This window comes from Nyctereutes procyonoides, unplaced genomic scaffold, assembly GCF_905146905.1.
Source record: "Nyctereutes procyonoides isolate TBG_1078 unplaced genomic scaffold, NYPRO_anot_genome, whole genome shotgun sequence".
Lineage (NCBI taxonomy): Eukaryota > Metazoa > Chordata > Mammalia > Carnivora > Canidae > Nyctereutes > Nyctereutes procyonoides.
The window spans coordinates 17,304,489-17,328,113 of record NW_026575147.1 but is presented as its reverse complement, the minus strand read 5'-3'; the positions used below and the strand labels follow the sequence as shown (position 1 = coordinate 17,328,113).

At 40.0% G+C, this 23,625-nt stretch overlaps 1 protein-coding gene across 1 annotated transcript in view; it reads right to left on the bottom strand.

Moving 5' to 3' along the window:
- NOTCH2 (notch receptor 2) overlaps positions 1-22,984 on the bottom strand; it is a 164,683-nt gene extending 141,699 nt beyond the window's left edge. Inside the window, exon 1 of the mRNA XM_055312499.1 lies at positions 22,655-22,984. Within this exon, the coding sequence (XP_055168474.1) occupies positions 22,655-22,727 (73 nt within the window). The 5' untranslated portion in view covers positions 22,728-22,984. The remainder of the gene's footprint in view (positions 1-22,654) is intronic.
- Between the last annotated feature and the right edge of the window lie 641 nt (positions 22,985-23,625).

The window sequence follows — 23,625 nt, the reverse complement described above, 5'->3', positions numbered from 1 at the left end:
AAACATTTTTTACTGTGATCTACAGTAAGAAATATATTTTAAGTCAGAACTCAATATTTACACATATATACAGAGAAAAAAACAAAACTTTCAAGAAGCAATGCTTATCCTATGTGATATTTTCTATTCAATTCCAATTTTCCCCCCAAAGTGCTGTCTGAGACCTACCAAACTTGTTTTATACCCCACGAGTGGTCACAGTCTGCAGTTTAAAAACCCTGGACTACAGCACAGTAGTAAAAAGCATGGCCTTGCAATCAGATAGATCTAGCTCCATCTAGCTATATAATCTTGGGTGAGTTACCAACCCTTTCAAAAGTCATCTTTTAGATAGAAATGGAAACATCAGGGCTGTTCTAAAAATTACATGGGATAATAAATGTAAAGCACTTAACTGCACTTTTTCTGACATAGAACAAGCACTCAAAAAAAAGTTGTGGTAATGATTAATATTGATGTCATTATTACCAAATTCAAAGATTCCAAAAGAAAGTAAAATATGTAGAAGGGAGCTAAGAAAAGGAACAGGCTCACCTGCAAGCATCAATAAGCAGCAGGGCTGATATCAAGTTAATCCCAGCCTATGCTCACTGAAGTTCCACAAACAAAGGGATTTTTGTGTGTTTTCTTCACAGTATTCCCTAACAGCTATAACAGTCGCTGGCACATAGTAGACACTCACAGACTTGTTGGATCAATTAATTAATACCTCTGGAAGCTCACCTCTATGCACTGGAATAGCTGTGAAAAGATCCCAGCCAAGCTTACATAGCTCCATTTGCCCCAAAAAAACACCTGATGTTGCTCTAAGCCAATGGTTCTCAAAGTGTAATTTCTAAAACAGAAGCAGCATCGGGGAACTTGTCAGAAATGAGAATTATCAGGTCCCACCCTAGGCTTACAAAATCAGAAACTCGAGGGGTGGGCTGTGGGCCCAGGAATCTATGTTCTAATAAACCTTCCAAATGCCCACTCGAGTTTGAAAACCACTATTCCAAACTGTGATGGCGTGGAACCTTAGAGCAATCCCAGGGAGCTACATGTGCAACTAAAGGGACTCCTGCAAAGTTCATTAGTCATAGGAACTAGTTACTCATCTAGTTCAACCAAGACTCTTTAGAGCCAGCTACAACCTCCAAGGAAGTTCTCAAGAATGCCTTCTCCTCTTTTGCTTCTCCTTAGCTCACCACTAGCAGCCTAAACTGGACAACAAACAAAACAAAACCCTTTGAAACAACTACTCGAACATTCAGCACAAGGCCTAACTCTTAGAAGGAACACAAAACCTATTCCTTAAATGGTCTCTCACCTAAGTGCATTCCCTGGGCTTACACACTATCCCACACCAAAATTTCTGGGTGAGTTCTGAAAAATCTACATTTGTTCTCAAAACATAAATCAGGTCTCACAGTCTGCACACAGGCAACCTTGGCAATGAAATTGTACAGCCCTGTTCTACCAATACTCATTTTGCATTTTGGCCACTTGCCAAAATCAATGAGAACTAGCTAAGCATCCATTTTGTGCACAAACACATGCTTCAGAAAGAAGGTAGTCAAATATTAAATCTAAAGTTTATAATGTGTTAATAAATCAAAGAACACATTTGCATCACTAGATTAAGTCTGTTCCTTCAGAAAGTCAAGGAAAGCTAATTTCTATAAGACCTTAATTTTCAAAAAAAAAAAACAAAAACAAAAAACTTAATTTTCTAAAAGATACCTTAGTCAGAATCCCTGCAGTGCCAGCAGACTCTAGTAAAATTTAGAGATAACACAATGATTTTTTTAATCAAAAGGCTGGAAAATATCTTCTTTCCACTCTAGAAAGAACTGCTAACATAACTTCCAAAGCCAAGTAAGCACCTTTTAAAAACCAAAAGATTCCATATTTCTGACAATAAAATGGTGATCCAGTTATACACTAAGGAACAGAAAGAAGACCTGGCTTTGATTCTCCAGCCAGCCCTGGCACTTGACAGCGTGACTTTTGCATAGATCTCAGAAGGTCTCTGTCACAGTCTCCAGAAATGAACACATGGTCTTATGAAAGATATAATGCACTTGAAAGTGCTTTGAGGGATGCCTGGGTGGCTCAACAGTTGAGAGTCTGCCTTCAGCTCAGGGCTCAGAGTGTGATCCGGGAGTTCCAGGATCTCCAGTCCCACATCCGGCTCCCTACAGGGAACCTGCTTCTCCCTCTGCCAGTCTCTGCCTTCTCTCTGTGTCTCTCATGAATAAATAAACAAAATCTTTTTAAAAAATGCTTTGAAAACTATTAGATATTATCTTGTCAACATGCAAATTTATTCCTATGAACTGATTCCCTCCCTCCCACTCACAGTGATCAAAATGATTTATATTAGAAAGTGCTCATACGTGATTTGACAGCAGTTGTAACAAAAATGTAAATGAAAAAGGATACTGAATACCTCTGTACACATAAAGCAGCATGAAGCCAGAGACATGAAGGCTTTCCAATGACAAAGAAATGGATTAGAAAAATGACGGATAATACATTGGCCCTTCATGGTTTTGGGCAAAAATTTAAGCTAGAAAGACATGATTTTTAAGAAAGAAAATGAATGACAAGACACAACGTGAGATACTTCAAAACCTCACAAGAGGATATGCTTAAAGAGTAGTTTGGGGGGATCCCTGGGTGGCGCAGCGGTTTAGCACCTGCCTTTGGCCCAGGGCGCTATCCTGGAGACCCGGGATCGAATCCCACGTCAGGCTCCCAGTGCATGGAACCTGCTTCTCCCTCTGCCTGTGTCTCTGCCTCTCTCTCTCTCTGTGTGTGACTATCATAAATTTAAAAAATAAATAAATAAATAAAAGAGTAGTTTGGGAACAAACGGTTAGGGAGGGCTATGTTTTTGTCAGGTCTGAGTTACCCTTTGCTATGGGTACACTGTCTTTTCATGTGGCCCCAAAGAAATAGTTGAGCCATTATTGTTGTTGATAATGACAAGCAGATGCTGATGGGATGATTGCACATCAACAGTTCTCAGACTCAGGTCTTGTGTAATTGGGTGTGTCCATCTATGTCACTCCACAAATGGTTATTAAACTCGTTACAACTTCCCTAAATCTTTGCACTAGACCTGAGCAACATTTGGATAGCTGTTCTCTGCCAACTGAGAATGGGCACCATGATAAAAGAAAATTTTTTTAACAGTTCCAAGGTTTATTCCTCCTCCCAAAAGACAGACAAACAGATACACACACACACACACACACACACTTAAAGTAGGGATGTTTGTTTAATTCAAATTCTAAATTATCAAATTTGAAATTCAACACTTTACCAAAACCATAAATACTCCTTTACTGCATGCAGTAAATGTTACAAGTCTATTAATTTCAACATGTCATGAAGAAAAACTAATCAATTACCAATTTTCTATTAAGAAATTATATGCATTCTGAATAAGCTATGTACCTTAGGAGCAACACTGCTGTCAGGGTTATCTAAAGTCTCCTCAGGACGATGGAGAATGGGGAATCCCAGGTCTCAGGACATACAATGCCAGACTTCTAGTGAGAAAGGTGCATGGCTAGATGATAGTGGCCTTCATCCAGGAAGCTCTCAGCTGACCACAGGCCATGGCCAAATGTCCAGCTGGATTGCTGAAGGGTTCAAAATGGTCCACTTGACATTTTGTTTATATTGAAGTGTCAAGCCTTCAACCAGTTGGCCACTCAGTGAAAGCTTTCCTACACTGTACACCTGAAGGAAGCATTTGTTGAGATGGCTCCCTTGAATGAAAAGCACAATCTGTGAAATGCATCTTGTGGAAAGGCACAGTATACTTTCATATACTAATAGATGTAAACAAGGCAGACTCCTATAAATTATTGACCTTAGAATTAATAAGCTAAACTAAAGTGCAATATGAGAGCATGATCGTTTTTTTCTTTCCCTATTAACATTTGGCAGACTTAAAATCTTAGCCATCATGTATTTTGTTCCCTGAAATGTATCAGTTACATTTCCCACAGAAGCTAACTACGCATTTCCTCGTGGGTGTATGTGTAAAGCTACCATAACAAAACATTCTCTATTTCCTCATTTCGATTAAAAGGAAAGAAGAAATGCTAAAGTGCACTTACATAAGTGACAGTGCAATACTGACACACCTATCTGCATTCACAATTTATACTCTACTTAAGGAAAGAACTGCCAAGGGCTATGAAATAAGATTACATTGGGAAGCCCATGCTGCCTGCTCCTCAGAGATTTTAGGGAAACTTTAAGGAACAGGAAAGTCACTTCAGGCCACTCAGGAACAACTAAGGCTCGAGACATTAAAAACAGCTGAGAAAAATACTAAGAAATAGACATAAGAGCACATGAAATGCATATAAATGAACATGACATTACAGACCCATTGACAGAAGGGATGGGAGTTGTGATCGGCTAAGCTGAGTCAGCCACTCTCCCACCTATTTCACTTTGGATCAACATCCTGTCTAGGTAACAGTAACAACTGGTGACTGCAGGCATAGAATAGCTTTAGGAAAAGCTAACTGATCATCTGGGGAAAGAATCCTCAACTCCTGCTTCATTGCTCTCATGCTCTGACACAGCTAATCAAACAGAAAGGAAGAGAATCCTTTCCTATCTTGGGGAACAGAATTCAGAGTTAGGTACATTATGCAGGAAGCAGTGTGGTATAATGAAACAAGAACTGCCCTAGAAATCAGAACCTGAGTTCTAATCCCAGCTTTGCCACATACTCACCATGCGATCTAGAGGAATTCCTTTGAGCTATTTGAGACTTACTATTCTCATGTGTAAAACTAAAATAATTATCACCAGCCCTCCCTCCTTAGAAAACTTTGTGGCTCAAGTGAGATCATGTTTACAAAAGTGAGTAAACGCCAGAAAGCACTATTTAATATAAAACTCCCAATCCAAAATTCTGTGAAACAGGAAATCCTCACCATCTAGCCCAGAAATGACAAACTATTACATGATTCAAATTAGCTCACATACACCTATGTTATGAGACCAGCCCGAATGGGGGTAGGATGTATATTGGACTGGTGTAATTAAGTTCAACATTTTTTTTTTTTATTTCCTACTGCTCTCCCAGTGTCTTGACAATGCTCAGGAATAATAAGCAAGAGCGATAATCTCCTCAACCTCCTCTAGCCTTCTCTGGCACAGAAATCCAACATAGGCCACTTCGCATGCCTGATTAGATAAGCTTTCCCAATGCTGAAAAACAACTGCTTCTAATATTTCAAACCCGATTTCCATTAAGACTCAGGAGTGAAAGATGGAAACAAATAAGACAACTAAACAGATCCTCCTTATTAAACGAGTTCTCCAGCTTTAATTGGAAATACTAAATAATTTTTCTATGAATCAATCATTTCTGAGATGACAGATGCAAGATGCTGCAAACTTAAGCAGACAAAAGGTTAGGGAGGCTTTTAATACCTACATGGTTAATTTACAAATTTGAAATTACTAAACAATAGTGCTTTGGTCTGCTCTTTAGGTGTTGCACGGCCTTAGTAATGAAGCAGAGTCTAAAAGGAAATCCTTGAAAGAAACTGAAATAGGAAGGATCAGAGATAGAATTCTCAGATCATATCTTCCAAAGGGGGGAATTACTATGAGGCCAATGAAGTTTTAAACTTTGCCCCCCCCACACACACACACACTTGAGTGTCTATTTTGTGCCTAGAACCATGCAATTAAATATGCTGTTTCTAATATCTGCAAATAATAGGTATTACTGTTAATCCCATTACATAAATAAGGGAACTGAGACTTAGAGAAGTTAAGGGGCTTGCCCAATATTCTTAACTAAGAATCAGAGCCAGGTCTAGGTAGTTCTAAAAACCTAACAGCTATGCTAAAGCAAAAATCAAAGTGTAGTGGGAAAGGGTATCTAAAGTCATTCCAAAAGATAAAAAAACAATCAACCTATACTGTCATTTATCTCTTTCATTATCTTTAATATCCCTGAGCATTTTCACTTTCAACATCCAATGGGCAACTAACAAAACTAAACTCTAAGGAGAGATGAGCATATCTGAAAGGACCCACATGTGTAAGCATGCATGTGCAGGCTGTATTTTAAAATAGATGGGATTAAAAAAATAAAATAAAATAAAATAAAAAAATAAAATAAAACAAAATACAAAACAAAACAAAATAAAATAGAATAGAATAGAATAGAATAGAATAGAATAGAATAGAATAGATGGGATTGTCTGTTGGTGTCAGACACATTCTCTCTTCTATAAGTACAGATGACTTTTGATTGTCAGTAACAAAGGAGGTAATAATAAGGAGAAAGTTCACCATAAAGAAGAAAAAATGTGTGCTTTTTCTATGATATGTGTAGAAATGCACTTCCCAGGCCAAGATAGGTTAGCACTGGGTAGTTTCAGTAATTGGCTATGTCCACTGTTCATAAGCTGAAGCATTCCAATTGTTTTACATGGTTTCTTACATCCCTTTCAAAATTCAATGATAAGAATACATACTCATGTGCAAGGTCAAGAAAAAGCTATCTGGAAAAAATAAGCTATCTGTAATTGAAAAGGCTGGCACAAATATGACTCTGGATGGCCATTTTCGATCTTTCAAAATGTTTTTTATTAAGAAAAAAAAAAGCTCCCCATTCATTCCTGGTCTTAATCTACTAAAGAATTTCTTTTAGGATCAAGATATAAAAGGGAAAGAAATGCTAAACAACCTTTCTTGGATTATGACACACATAAATCCATTCTCCCCACTTCCAAAAAGATTTAGAAAGGACTCCAAATCCTTAAAATGGAATTTTGAAGTTTAAATAATTCCCATATTATGCAAATGTTCATTCAGAAGTAAGATGATGGTAAGGGTAAAACTTAAATCAGTTTAGGACACAAAATATTATTATATCCAAAGTTACATTATCTGTGACCATAGGATTCCACCAAATTGACAATGGCATCACTTATAGTGCGTGTGTGAGCTCTGGAGTTGAGCAAGAGAGGTTCCAATTGCTAGCCTATACCAATGATCAGCTGAGTAGCGTAGATGACCATCCCTTAACCTTTCAGTAAATAGGAATCAAACACCTATTATAAGGACCAAAGGAAACAGGTCAAGTACTTTCACCAAGTACTGTCAAGCATCTGTCAACATAATAAACCCTTCACATAGGAAAGCTATTGTTACTGCATATAAACTCCATAGGGACAGAGATTTTGGTCTGTTTTGTTCACTTTATTAATAAGGAGGCATGCCTCGATCTGCTCTCATGCATATACTCTCGGTTCCTCCAAAGTAACGTTCACTTCTTTCTATATTAATTATATTCGAATGCTGCTGTCCTTAGTGTACACCTCCTCTCTTTTACCATAAGTGGCTCCAGCTGCTTTTTTGGAAAGATTTAAATTATTGGAAAATATTTTAAGTGTTTTAAGAGTATTTGAGTTACCATATGCACCACTTACATTTTCTGTAAACAGTATGCTTACACATAATTATAAATATCTCAGACCATAAAAGAAAACCTTTCATAGTATTCCCACAACCGAAAAACAAAGTCTTAGAAATAATTATAGAGGGAGCAGAAGGGAGTGGTAGGTAGAATACGGTTTACTAAATCAGCAAAATAAAATGTTGAGTTTTGTCTTAAAACAAAACAAAACAAAACAAAAAAACCTGACAACCATTTGCTCAAGACTGCCAAAACTTGAGAATAAGCAAACTGTCATGGGAAACAAATGTTAAAAATACGAAACCCTTTTCTGAGAAAGTAACTCCACCAGTCCTAGCTAATCCATTACTGAATCACTAATGACACCAGCCCCACTGGCTTGTCTTAACCACTACAGAGAAGTCCAAAGGGACATGCAGGGGCTCACAGTCAAATATTTTCTTTGCTGTCACTGACATTTTCAATATGGCCACACCCCTCCCCTCCCCTACTTTTCCACTCTTTTATTCCCTTTTCAGATCTCAAAAAAAAAAAAAAAAAGGTGGTTGACATACTGATAGATCATTTGAGTAGTGAATGCACAGGAAAGATCACTTGACTAGAAAACAAGAGCTTGGATTCAGGCCCCAACCTTGACCTAGCTCTGGGTCTTTCGGCCACTCATTTCTTTGGGCTTTAGTTTTCTCCACCTATAAAACACCTAGAATCTCAAAATCTCCAGGAGCCTCTAAAAGTGTTAAGACCATAGGATATTTTTATTATTTCAGAATGCCTAAGAGAGATAGTCCATTAAAGTGCTATAAGGCTAATTAAAACATCAAATATTTTATTTTTTTAATTTTTTTTTAATTTTTATTTATTTATGATAGTCACAGAGTGAGAGAGAGAGAGGCAGAGACATAGGCAGAGGGAGAAGCAGGCTCCATGCACCGGGAGCCCGACGTGGGATTCAATCCCAGGTCTCCAGGATCGCGCCCTGGGCCAAAGGCAAGTGCCAAACTGCTGCGCCACCCAGGGATCCCAACATCAAATATTTTAGGTTTAAACTAGTATTCCACATGGTGACACAGAATGGCATGTGATATTTGCCATATCATATGAAACTGGGGAACAATGGAGTTGGACCTGATATTATCCTTAAGGATATACCTCAGAAAAATCACAGTTTTTGTAGTAAGCATAACATCCAACCACAAATGTCTGATTAATAAATAATGGGGGGACGCCTGGGTGGCTCAGTGGTTTAGTGTCTGCCTTTGGCTCAGAGCATGATCCTACAGTCTCGAGATCGAGTCCCACATGGGGCTCCCTACATGGAGCCTGCTTCTCCCTCTGCCTGTGTCTCTGCTTCTCTCTCATGAATAAATAAATAAAGTCTTAAAAAAGAAAAAAAAGAGTCTCTCATGGTTTGTCTCCCTCTGATTTCTTCCCACTCAGTTTTCCCTCCCTTCCCCTATGATCCTCCGTGCTGTTTCTTATATTCTACCTAACTCATCCACTTTTGATTAAAATGAAAGCAACAAAAAGGTCCATACTGCAACATAAAATAACACCAACAATTACTATTTACTGTACTCTTACTATGTGCCAGGCATTGTATTATGAATTATTATTACATTATACACATTAATTTACTGAATCCTCAGTAACTCAAATCAACTAAAGTAAGTCAAGGGCCATGCGTCAACTAATGTCCATCCATTTCTTTTATATTCAGAAAATACAAAGGATTCCTAATAGTTGACCCCAACATTCAAAGAACTGCCAGTTTCATGAACTAATTTTTAGTTATACATACCATAAAAACATGCATCTTTAGTATACTGGAATGAGTAAGGATTTCTGAGACAGATGGACATAGCTTTAAATTTCAACTCTACCACTTAACTAACTGCATTATCCTGGGCATTTAATAAGCTTCAGTTTCCCCACTTAGCCTACTACTCCTCATCTCATAGGGTTGCTGTGAGGATAACTGTATGAATGTACATAAAGTGCCATAGTTGACTGCAGAGACTCTGGAGCCAGATAGAAGTTTGAATCCTGGCTCCATTATTCATTAGCTGCATTATTCACCCCAACACCCAAAGCTATGAATCTAAGTTCCAATTTCCTTATCTGTAAAATGGTTATATACTGTCTACCCTAAAGGATAGCCATGTAAATTAAATGAGGAAATATATGTAAAGCCCTAGCAGAATGACAGACACATAGTAAGAATTCAACAGTGTTAAAAAAAAAAAACAACTGAGGTTTAAAAAGTCAAACCACAAGTTTAAGTCCAAGTTCTGTCACTTACTATCTAGAGCTAAACAATGGTATACAAGCCAGTATTCCGTTGAGGCTCAGTTTCCACCAAAGTTTTGTGAAGATTAAAGGAGGTAATTATATAAGAAGGTTCTGTAAACTCTACATTGCTATGTAAATGTTGAGGTTGTTTTACTTTATGAAAATGAGTTTTATGTTAGTTATATTGACTGATCCTTCCAAATACTATCTTCATCTTTAAAATGGAAAAACAGGCAGAGAAATTTTAAGCCACAGAGGGAAGGCTGATGGTTCCAAAAGAAGGATGGAGAAAAGAACTGTGCCAAAATAAATTCAGACCATGACAAAGCAGAAAATGAACAAGCCTTCAAGAAGAAAGATGAGAATAGGGGATCCCTGTGTGGCGCAGTGGTTTGGCGCCTGCCTTTGACCCAGGGCGCGATCCTGGAGACCCGGGATCGAATCCCACGTCGGGCTCCCAGTGCATGGAGCCTGCTTCTCCCTCTGCCTGTGTCTCTGCCTCTCTCTCTGTGTGTGTGACTATCATAAATAAATAAAGAAAAAAATGTTTTAAAAAATGAATAAAAGATGAAGAGCGAGTCAAAGCGTTTAAAAAAAAGAAAGAAAGATGAGAATAAATAAATACCCATTACCCTGTTTTTAATCAGCAGCTTCACCTGCTGATTAAGCCTCTCAGTGGAGGCTTAAGAATTCCCTAATTCCTCCTAGAAACAGTATTAAAACTCCAGGGTGAGAAAGAGCTTCACTATCAAATCTCTTTTCCCACTCAAATTAATTTTGTGGATGGGGCATAGAAACAAAGACCAATGGACACAAACCCAAACTCCTAACTGGCATTCTCTTAACCACAGCTTTAAAAAAAAAAAAAAAAAAGAGTCGCAATCCACTTGAGAAAGGTTTCCTTCTTTGATTGGTCAGAAATGTCCCTGTTCCCCAGGTTTCTTCATGCTAAATATGGCAATAGCTGGCAAACAACCAGCCCAGTAAATTCCAATGATACTTAAGAAAGCATTCATATTGCCTGAAATTACTCTGAATCAAACACTGAAGACCTGCAGGGCATCCACATACAACAGTTCAGCTGGAGCTCTTAATGTCCAAAGCAGCAGGGTACCTTAAGAACATACAAGCTTGAAAAACAAGCAGTCTACTCTTCTTTATTGCGACATTCTTCAGCAACAACACTGATCTCCTACCCACTGTGCACACAGCACTGCACTAGGGCAGTAGGAGGCTAGAGGAAGAAATGGAACAAACAGGTGGTGTCCATGGGGTGCCAAAACAACAGGTTGATTCAGTCAGCTCTGTCCCACAACTAATCAATTTGGTGAGGAGAGAGGGGAGGGAATCTTAGTCATCCTGTTGTCTGACCAAACTGACTGGCTAGACCACAATACAACTGTCAATTAGGTCAAAATGTCAGATTTAGTAGTGCACTAGTCCTGCCTTTCAGGGATGTTACATACTTCAAAAATCTTGATTATCCAGGAAGACAGGATATAGACAGATTACCCTTAACCCACCAAAAATCACATATTTAGCTCCAGAATTTACTGTTTTCCTCTAGTATATTTTTATAAAATGTTAAATGTGCATTTCCTGAGCACATACAACTGACAGCTTGGTCAGATTAGAATTTTAAAGTATCTAAAGAAAACAGCAGTTAACAAATATGAAGAAAACTGACCAAGCTCATTACAAGTCAAAGGATTAAAAAATTAATCTATTAAATATATGTTTTTTGATATCAATATTGGTAGCAATGAGTAATGGAAATTAAGGAGGGCACTTGTTATGATGAGCCCTGGGTGTTATATGTAAGCGATGAACCACTGAATTCTACTCCTGAAACCAATATAACACTATATGTTAACTAACTAGAATTTAAATAAACATTTGGAAGAAAAATACATATATATTTGTAGCAATTTGATATTACGTAGTTTAACCTGTCCATAAATACTTTTGTCCATAAACACATTTAAGACAAAGAAAGGACTAATATCTTTCATATAAATAGCTTTTTCAATCAGTAACCAAAAAATGAATGCCTTGAGGGGTAAAAGACACAGTTTACAAAAATAAGTAAATAAGAATGGCCACTGACCATATGAAAAATGATTCAATATCACTGTGTAATCAGAAAGGCAAATTAAGGTCAGGTAGCATTTACCATTTATCAAATTGGTTAAAAGCTTTAAAAATAAAAACTACTGTTGAGGGGCAGCCCCGGTGGCACAGCGGTTTGGCGCCGCCTGCAGCCCAGGGTGTGATCCTGGAGACCCAGGATCGAGTCCCACGTCGGGCTTCCTGCATGGAGCCTGCTTCTCCCTCTGCCTGTGTCTCTGCCTCTATCTCGCTCTCTCTGAATGAATAAATAAATAAATCTTTAAAAAAAAAAAAAAAACTACTGTTGAACATAGTTGGCAACACTGACGGTTTCATATTCTGCTGATGGAAGTATAGCTTGGTCAAACTATATGGAAGAGAATTTGGCAGTATCAGAGTCACAAAAAGGTCCATATTCTTTGACACAACTTGACTTCTGAGAGCTTAGTGTTAACAAAATAAATATTCCTACCAAGATTTAGATATAAGAATTTCATTGTAACATTATTTAAAATTATGAAAAAAATTAGAGGGGCACCTAGGTGGCTCAGTCGGTTAAGTATCTGCCACTGGCTCAGGTCTCCTGAACTGGGCTCCCAGCACAGCAGGGAGTCTGCTTCTCCCTCTGCCTCTCCCCCCTGCTCATGCTCACTCACTCTTTCTCTCAAATAAATAAAATCTTTTTTAAAAAATTAGAAACTAAGAATTGATTTCAGTTTAAATTATATATATAGCTGACTCTTAAGACAGAACATTATGCAGCCTTTCATATTCTTAAAGAACATATATATATAAGAAAATATTCACAATATTTTAAGTAGTACAGAAGCAGATGATAAAGCTATACCTATGCTAAACCCCCCAATTGCAATGATAGACACAGAAAAAAAAACTGTCTACAATGTATCAAAATATTAACTATGGGTTTTGGTTGGAGGTGATGGAATTATTGGAGATTTTAATTTTCTTTTATGTTTTCCAGTTTGTTTTTACCTTCTGTATCCCTATTTTTTAAGATCATTCTTTGACACAGAAATTCTTCTTCTGCAAATCTAGCTTAATGAGGAAAAATCCTAATGAGGAATGTTTTTTCTGTATGAAGAGGATCAGTATAATTTATGCAGGAAAAAAAAATGAAACCAATTAAATAAGCAACCAAACCAAAGAATGGCCAAAACATCATAACCCTATTAATAAGAATATTATTGAGGCACCTGGGTGGCACTGTCAGTTAAGCACCCCACTCTTGGTTTCAGCTCAGGTCATATGATCAAGCCCTGCATCAGGCTCCACACTCAGTGCAGAGTCTGCTTAAGACTCTCTCTCTCTCCTCCTCCCCATCTGCCCCTCCTCCCCCTAAAATAAACCTTTAAAAAGTCTTTTAAAAAATAAGAACACTATTTAATCAATAAAAATTTATAAAAAGTGCTTGAAAATATGAAAAATATTCATAATCATCAAAGAAAGTACAGAAAATTGTGTTTATATTATGAATCAACTTTTTAAAACTAAAGGTAGAAAAAAAAGACCAAAAGATGTACACCAAAATATTAACAGTGGTAGGATTGTGAATATTTTTCTCACACTTTTCTAGATTTGTCAATGCCTTTAACTATTTTTAAATATAATTACTTTTTAAGTAACCTTCCCCTCCCCCCCAAAAAAATATTGTATAAGTTAATTAGGTATAACATGAGAATTAATTGTTACTATGTAAACCTACCTTAAAATATTACAATCTTTGTTTTTAGTTATAACCATTTTCCTTAAATCTCTTAGGAAGTATGTCATAGGATTCATGAAATATTGTAACTTACTTTCAATAGTAACATACAACCAAAGACTTGCATGATTCACAAGACATGTTTTTCCTATAATAATCCTCATAAAGATTAGAAAGTGCTTTAAATGTAATTAAGTAAATGTCCTTAACATCTCCAATTAAAGAAGACCTAGCAAATAAATAAAAGCATGTTCATAGCAAAGAAAAATATAATAAAATATCATAATCAAAATATACACATCCTCAAACTTCAGTGAGTCTCAACACTTTCTGGACAGACAAAAGCATGTGAAAGCAGAGTTAATTTCTTTGCAGCTTATTACAATTACCATTTAGAGAAGTTAACACATTAGCACTATCTAGTTTTCTGAATATTCATATTCAGAAATTCAACATAAAATACTAGTGAATAAACACTATTCAATTATTCTTATTTGAATGTTGAATAAATATGCCAGTCTAGCAATCCTGTCCCCTTTTGGGTCTAGTTTAAAAAGACTATTTAATCTTCAAGGTTTAAAAACTTCAGAATCTCCTCAAAAGACAGATGAGAGGAATCCCTGGGTGGCTCAGCAGTTTAGCACCTGCCTTCGGCCCAGGGCGTGATCCTGGAGTCCTGGGATCAAGTCCCACATCAGGCTCCCTGCATGGAACCTGCTTCTCCCTCTGCCTATGTTTCTGCCTCTCTCTCTCTCTCTCTGTGTCTCTCATGAATAAATAAATAAAATCTTTAAAAAAAAAAAAAAAGACAGATGAGAGTAAAAAGAAATGAAAAAGAAGCAAACAACAATTTTAAAATGCACCTGCCTCTGAACCAGATAGTATACTTGAGAATGTAACCACAGCTTCTTGTACAACATTTTATCCAGCAAGCAAAGTTGTATTTTAGAGTGATGCTACTTGTTAAAAGACAACATATTATTAAGGGGGCGATATCCAACTCTAATCAAAATATTATAGTAATGTTTTCCTTACTTTGTAAGATACACAGATGCTTTCTTCATATGATTAAATGTATATAAGGGTGGGGGAGCTAGTCTTAACACAGAAACAGGTTCTGCAACACCCATAAATCCAACCTGTCTTTGTGAAGCGATGAGTCCATCTTGGCATGATGTTTGGCTGATGTGTTCAAAGAACTGGAGTTACTGCCTAGGTGCCAATATTCTGAGAGGAACTGACTTGAAGACCAGAAACTGCCTCAAGCAGACCTCTAGGGAAGGTGCTTCAGTCAAGGGGAGGAAAGACCAAGACCCCTTGCTGAACGGCCAAAGACCAAGGGTACCAGAGCTGAACCACGGCAACTGGTCTGCCATTCAAGAGTGGCAAGGGACAGTAAAATGACCCCCAAGACTTTATTCGGTCATTATCTAGTAAAACACAAACTTTAAGGAGCTGGTAGAACAGGGTTTTGCCAAGACAAGCAGAGGGGGTGATTAATCAATGCCACCTGAGGCAGCAGCTCTGGGTGTGTCCATACTGAACCTCTGTCACTGCCTGGCCATGACAAGAAATTCCTTCAGCTACTGCCACTGAGAACTAGAGCTTCCAAAGAAGGTATCTCTACCTTGACTCATCCCAGATCAGGCCTGGCATCCAGGACTAAAAACACAGCCCTCTCTTCTGCCACAAACCCACTGACAGACATAATACATACCACAACCAGTCCCAAATTTACATTTAGACCCCCTACTAGACAAAGAGGTCTTTATCTTTTCCCCAAGTTAAGTTTTGATACTTCTAAATTACAAAAGAGAAAGGGGAGAATAGCAGACTCCCAGCAGGGGTGTCCTAATAGACCTGCAGCTTACTTCCCCAGACCCTACAGCTCTTAGTCACCCTGACTGCAGGAAGCTGCTTTCTGAGACCATAGATAAGTGACCTAAATGACTTGTATTTCATATTCCTAATTGTGTGCTCATCTGTCTTATCTCCATGATGATGTCTGCTCCTTGGGGGCAGGCCCCTATCTTCTGCTTGGTCAATGATTCCCACATCTACCAAAGCAGAATACCCTTTACTCCCTAACACATGATGAAACATACAAATTAAGGATAACAACATACCACAATCCTCCTTAATACATGACTGGGACAGGAGAGCTACAAAGATAACAAATCTCAAAGCCAATAATTAGGGCTCCTACCAGAGTTGTATATAGAACTTCCATATTTACACATATAAATAAATTAATACAATGATTACCTCACTTTTCTCACTCCAAGCTATGGTTTTTATTACCCGCCCCTTCTTGGTTTTACTCTTCTTTTTAAGGTCACAATGTATTTTCTGCCACACAACTGGTGTTTGCCTCAGAAAGGAGAGGAGGGAAAAAAGAACAGATTTACAGCAAACCCCCTTTCCGTAACAAAAGAACACTGCAGTTTGTCTCATCCAGAGGCCAAGAGCCTATCCTTTCAGATTTGAAGCCACTTTCTAGTTCCTACAAAAGACAGCAATACTAAGCATCTTTGTTAGAGGAGCACTTCTGGGCCCCTTCTTACAAAATGCTCTATTCTGCCCAAGAGATCCTAGGTTCCTTCTTCACTCTCCTTCCTTTTTCAACTTGCCTAGACAGCCCAAAGGCAGGACTGCCTGAAATGAGTGACTTTTAAATCTTTTTGCACTAACACATCTGAAGGAAATCCCGGACACCAGATGTGTGTTCATAGGTTAACAAAGCAGACATCCTCAAAGGCAGTGTCATTCACAAGGACTAGGGACAGAATTACTTAGTGGACACCAAAAAGACCATGGAACATCTCTGGTAACATTCTGATGAAGGGATAAGGAGGCTACCACCAAATCACAAACAACACATACACAGCAGCCCTAATATTCTGAACAGTTTGTAGATTATTTTTTTAAGACAAAATAAACAACTTTACTAGCCTTTTGGGGATATCAGAGCTAACCCCCAGCAAGCTAGGCATTTAGCAAGAAGCAAGTACTTTCAAGGGTAAAAAATGATCACAAGACCCAGGCAAAGCAACCTATCTCTAAGTACCATAATAGAACAAACAAACAAACAAAAATTAAACCAAAAAATCCTATTTCCCCAGATTCACTCTGCAATGATTCCAAACTTCCCTAATACAAAAATTAACTGGCTATTTCTTAAATATACACATTCCCAGTTACTATTCAGACCCATTGAATCAGAATCTCCAGGAAAACACTCCAGATGGAATCATCTCTGTGCTCCTTACTAGGTCTAACCTTTTATGGAGGTATAGGTAACAGTTCAGTAAAGAGTGCCCCTTTGGATCCTTGTCACTCACGCAGGTCTCAGAACTCTATAAGGGAAATTCCTGAGAATATGCCAATGGGCACAAGTCATATGAAGACAGATTACAACTGAATATAAGAAAATCTTTCTAAAAATCAGAGTTGTCCAGAGATGAACAAAGCTGCCTCCAAAGGCAGGGAGATACCACAGAGTTGTTAAAGCATAAAGAAGGTAGGCTACCTCTTGACCAGGATGTTGTAAGAGGAGCAGATCCAGTATGGAAAGGATAGAAGGATTAGATGAATTTTAAAGTTTCTGCCAACACATAGGTCAACAAAGAGGAAAATTTCAGCTACCCATTAATTAACAAAAAGAGATAGCATAAATGTCTGTAGGTGGGTCAGCTTTCAACTGATCTTTTCTCTTCAAAGGAGAAAAGAGCATAAAGACACACCCCTGACCACCATCAGCCTCTTCTCTAGAATGTCCCAAAGGTGGGGAGGACAGAGCAGGAGTCACAAGTGCTGTGACAAAGCCAACCTGCTGCTTGGATGATTCTACATGTTTGGCATATGCCAGACAAATTTTATGGACCAGAGAAGGGATGTGTGTGACAGTGTCTACCCTCAAGGAGCAAATCGTGTTGCGGAGATAGCTCATGCACTATATGGTTCTCTCAAAGTTTCATTTATCACATGTCATCTTTAGAGTTTTGTTGGTGGTAGTGGTTTTTAGGGAACTCCCCTGGTAGGAAAAAAAACAAACTTTATTAAATGTATGCATCCTCTTAGTCTAATACTAGTTTGCAATATTCAGCTCATAATGTAAAAAAACTCAAAAAAATAATCAAAACAAGCATAAACTTAGTTAACTCTAATTTTAAAACTATTCCAATAATCCCCCAAATAACCAAATTACAATAAAGTGTGGCAATTCTGAGCAAAGTAACAGAAATTGCTGGTCTCATAATATAGTAATACAGGAAACTGTAGAAACAGCTCAAGTAAGAGGCAGGGGGTGGATGCCAGTGCCTTTGAGGTTAAATTCCAAAGTCAAAGTGACCTTTATGATTTGCAGAAGTGATCAGAAAAAAAAGAGAAGGAAGAAACTACATACACACACACACACAAATTCAAAATGGCAAGTTTAATAAAACTTCAGGGGAAGGGAAAAAATTGTTTTTTCCCCAAATGTAACGTAAGCAATGTATCTGGAAAATACTATCATAAATAAATAAATAAATAACCGTCTTGGAGTACAATAGTAGTTCAGAATAAGAAAATAAAAGTGGGGTACCTGGGTGGCTCAGTGGTTGAGCATCTGCCTTTGGCTCAGATGTAATCCTGGGATCCTGGTATCGAGTCCCACATCAGGCTCCTTGCAGGGAGCCTGCTTCTCCCTCTGCCTATGTCTTTGCCTCTCTATGTCTCTCATGAATAAATAAATAAAATCTTTTTAAAAAGAAAAGGAAAAAAAAATAAAAAGAAAAGGAAAATAAAAGTAATTGTTCAACTGAACAAATATTAAATATCTATTAGATGCCAAGGCACTGTGCCAGGTACAGGGTAAATATACTAGAAAAAACACATAAATGAAAAAACACAGTTCTCTTCCTCAAGAAGTACATATTAACAATAAGCACTTGAGGATGTTCTAAGTGTTTCCGTGTACATGAGTTCATTTGTAAAAAGACAGAAGTGGTGTGGAGAGTGAAGGAGGCATGGACTGCAAACCAAAAGAGAGAAATTCTACTTGACTCTAATTGGCTCAGTGACTATGGACAACATACCTGAGCAAATGGAGGCACAAAATCCCTCCCACAAGATTATACTACTAATTAAATACAGACCTAGAGGAGAATGATGGTCTTCTGGTTCCCAGTCCAGTGATCTTTCCAAAATATTATATTTTAATATTTAATATTAAATTAAATATTTTAATATTTTATATTTAATAATATTATTAGTCTAACATATGTTATACAAAATATTATACATATGTTAGACTAATAAAAATAGAAGAGTAGAAGAGGGATGCCTGGGTGGCTCAGTGGTTGAGGGTCTGCCTTTGGCTCCAATGGTGATCCTGGGGTCATGGGATTGAGTACCACATTGGGCTCCCCATAGGGAGCCTACTTCTCCCTCCGCCTATGTCTCTGCTTCTCTCTGTGTGTCTCTCATGAATAAATAAATAAAATCTTTAAAAAAAGAGTAGAAGAAAATAAAACCTTTGGTGTCAAATCATTTGCAGAGAAGGAGAAGAAGGAGAATAAGGAAAAAATAGTAGGAAAATGAAAGGTTCAAGTTGTGGCATCCACGTAGAGATGTCAAGAAAGAAAGCACTTAAATAACAAGTGGAAACATAATATAAGGGTAATGTAAAATCTCTTACATTTTCATTCAAATCATGGCTTAGGATTTTTTACTCTAAAACCACTAAGGACAAATAAAGGGAGTCCAAAATTATATATATGAATGAAGCTTGAAAAAAAGACAACACAGAAGAAAAGGATCAGGGAGAGGATTTATAACATATCATTCAAATATAAGAAGCCCTTCTAAAGAGACAATGGGGACCCATTGTGTCCAGATGAACAAGAAGAAATAGCATTATACTCAATAGCTTTTATATTAACAATTTAAAAAATCTTTGACAGTGGAGGAATATTTGATACTGGAATAGTTGACTAAGGTTAGATTAATTCTGGCAATTATTAAAATTAAGAAGGAAAGATCCCCATATACACAGCTGAAGACAGAATAATGAACTATCAGTGGGGTTCCAACAAGTTACTATAAATCTTGAAAAATACAGATTCTCAAACCTACTGTATCATAATCCCTGAGTGTTGAGTCCAAGAGTTGCCTCAGCTGATTTTGATGCAACCAGGATATTGAGCTTTGTTCTATCATAGGGGACAGGGTAAGGAGAACCACTAGGAATGGCATCAGAGTGGGAACTAGATTGATGCAAATTTTGTGGGCAAAATAGAATTTCTGTGGGTGTGATATTTTTAAAATGTATTGTAAGGCTGCTCTGAAGCATCCAAGCATATCCCACTGAATTTAAACATTTTCTAAAGGTCCTGAAGTCAGCAAATACAATTCAGGTAAACCAGAAATTACTCCTCGATACCACAGAAAGCCTCTGGAAGACACAGTGATATGGGAATAGTGCAGAGGGATGCCAAGGAGATGTATATAAATATTTTTAAAAAGCGAAACATCAGGAAAAAGAAGAGAGACAAAAGATAATCACTCTCCTTCCTCCCACCCACTGCCCCTGCAAAAGAGACTAATAATACAGAAAGAACAAGAAAGAAAAAGGAAAATAGTCTAAACTTCATCTTCATCTGAAAGGAAAAAAACATTGCTCTTTGTGATTTTTTTTTATAAAGCAAGAGAATTCAGCTGAGAAATTATCTAGCAGGCTACAAAACCAGGAAAACCCTTCCCATTGCAAAGTAAAAGAAAACAAGGAGCAAGAGGTGGTTTTGGATAGCTGTTTGACAATGACAACTGGGTTGACTGCTTCTTGACTTAGAAACTCAAGTGACATTTAAATTAACAATTGGCCATAATTCCAAATACAGGAACACTCAAAAATTTGAAAGAGTGTAGTACTTTGACAAAAACAATGATAACAGATTAAGAAGACTGAAGAAGCCTTCACCGCTAGACTCTGAAAAGACTGAAGATTTGTACCAAAAAACAGGTTTTTAAATATCTTTTATTGCAGTAGTTTAGTATCTGAAGAACTCCTGTCTAAAAAAATACCCATATCTAGTCCTCCGAGGTAACTCTCAACTTGTCCACCTAAAAGCTAGCTGGTAATAGCAATACCTCATCAGTATAGAAGTATAGAAGAGGATATTCTATGTACTGCGGTCCTAGAATGTGAGAAGCCCTACACTGCCAGAGAAATCCTATTTCTGACATCAGTCTTAACCATTTAACACCTAATTTTGCAAATCGCCTTGCAATCATATTTATTATTCCCTGCAACTCTCTAAAGATCACTTTAGTTCTTTTCATAGGTAAGGAGGCTACTGATCATGAAGATGAAGTTATTTACTAAAGCAAGTTAATGGTAGAAACCAAGGATTGTAATCCTCAGACTAGCCCACTGTTTATACTCCTTTTTATTCTAAATCTACACTTGCAGTCAAGCTTTCACTCAAAAGAAAAATCAAAGGCAAAAATGTCATCCCGTTTTGCTAAACTCTTCCAAAACAATGATTTTGGTTCATCATCACATAGCCTCCTGGTCCACTTCTGAAATTCTTAGGGACACAGAGGTGCATGGGATTTGAGCTTTCCAAGAAGGATCTGGTTGGTGCTAAACAACTCAGTACCGCGATAAAAAAAAAAAAAAAAAAACTTGTTCTCGTTTAAACATCTGTGATTGGCATGCCAACTATCTGTTAACAATGAACAAAGAGCAAATGTTTCTAAAACTCTTAACTTTTTCTTTGCAAAGACTTAGCTCTTGTATCAGCTGTTTTTTTGTGTTGTGGTGTGTGTGTGTGTGTGTGTTAGTAAAGGTAAAATCTTCCTTCAGATGAAGCTAGGAAAAGAAGACCCTATCACATGCACTAGCTACCATCCCGCTGGAAGCAGAGTTCATAAAAAATAAGGCACGGTCCTGCCCTGAAAGGACTTTCTGAATACCTTTTGCCTGCCATGGGTTTAATATACATTCTCTTAATTAATCCTATTAGCTGGGTAATTTCATTCTCACTTGATTGGTGCGTTCATACCGCAGAGCTGGATTTGAACCCAGGATTACAGAGGGCTGCAAAAGCCGCGCTCTTTCTACTGAACAGTCTGAAGAAATTCGGAATCTAAGATCGTGGGTGGGATGGATAAGACGTGATTCGGTTTCCTTTCCTTGGTCCAACCGTGTTCAGAAAGATGGTTGCTAATATCCAACCATAGAGAGGCTTTCCAAGGAAGCACTTTGAATTAACGTATCCACTTTTCCTCACCCGCCCCCGCCCCACCCCCACCATGCCAAAAGAGCAGCAAACGCCGCTGCCAGGTTGGAGGAGTTGGTGATCGTCACACCACATTCCTGGGGCTGAGCACAGACTCTGAAACAGCGCCCGAGCTCAGCGCCTCGGAAAGAATAACAGCAGTTGAGATTTTTAAATCATGTGGCTCAGCATGCAGCCACACCAGCTTCCCTACCGCTCCTGCCTCCACCTTTCAAAGACTCCGCCCGAGAGCGGGGCCTGGGGTGTCAGGGCCCGGGCGCCCCACGAGACCCCGTCCCCACCCGAAGCAAGCCCACCCACTCGGGGGGTGCCTCGGGCTGGCAGGGAAGGTGTAAGCGGCTGGGCTCCAGGCCCTGCCCCCCTCCCTGCACGCCGGAGTCCGGCATTCCTTTGCTCAGCCCGTCTGCGGTCCCCGGCCGGCCGGGGGGGGGGGGGGGCAGGGGGGGGCGGGGGGGAGGGGGGTCGTCCCGGGCTGCTCGACCCCAGGAAACGCGGAACCAGAAGGCAAAAGAGCCCAACGGCCCGAACTCAAGAACTTGGAGAGCAAGTTTCAAGGCTCGTGGCCCGGCCCCCCTTCCACCGCGGAGGCGTGAGTGGGGCCCGCGGCCAAGGGGCGTGGGGGCAGCGGGGAGTGCGGAGGAGGAGGCCCCGGCGGTGTCCAAACTTGGGGGACCGAGGGGCCTCCCTCGGAGCCCGGCCTTCTCCAGAGGGGAGGACGGGACGGGGGTGGGGAACGGGGGCCCGGCGCCCCGGGTGACCCGGCGCAGCGGACAGCGACCCCGGCCCCATACTCACCGCGCGCGGGGGCCGCGCAGCTCAGCCCGAGCGCCAGCAGCGCCCACAGCCGAGCGGGGCTCAGGCCGGGCATCTTCTCGGTCGCCGCCGCCGCCGCCGCCGCCCGCGCAGATCCACATGAGGAGGGGGTCCCCAAAGAGGGTCCCCCACACGCTCCTCTCCTCCGGCCGCTTCTGCGGCTCCCGGCCTCACGCCGCGCGCCGAAGCTCAGGCGTTAAGCGCCCCCGCGCCCCGCGGCGCTAGCCTGCCGCTCCTGCGCCGCCGCCTCAGCCGCCGCCCGAAGTTCGGCTGAAACTTTCTCGGCTGAGCGACGAAGCAGCCTCGTGTGTCCTTCCGCCTCGGCCGCCTCCTCCCCGCACGCCCCGCCCCCTGTCGCCGGGCCCGACCCCGCCGCCCGCGGCACCCAGGGGTTTCCCGCAGGAAGAAGCGCCGGCCCGGGCTGCGCGCGGAGGGATCTCCTCCGAGTCCGCCGCCGGACCCTCAGCGTCTCCCCCCGCGTCGGGTCCCCAGGCGCCTTAACGCGGTCGGCGCACGGCCAGCCTGGCCTCGGCGGAGGGAGGTGCTGAGAGGACCCTGAACTTGAGACGCTAGGGTGGGCCTCGTGAACTTGCGCGGAGAGACGGAGTCGTCCGGGGGGATGGGTATCGCCCCCGCACGCCCACACTTACCCCCCCTTCCCGGCCGCCTGGAGGAGTGCGGGAAGGAAGGGCCGGCGCCGTCAAGGGAGGGCCTGGGGGCTCAGGCCAGAGCCCACCGGAAAGGAACGTGGGCCGTGCACATCAACTGGGCGGTGCTGCACCGTTCATCCATCCATCCATCCATCCATCCATCCATCCATTCGTTCGGCAAATATTTCTTTACCGCCTTCCTTTGCTTAGCAGTGTGCTCAGCACAAAGGGATCATACTGAAGATGCAGGATGCACAAGCTAGTTTTTTTCTTTTTTGAAGATTTTATTTATTTATTCATGAG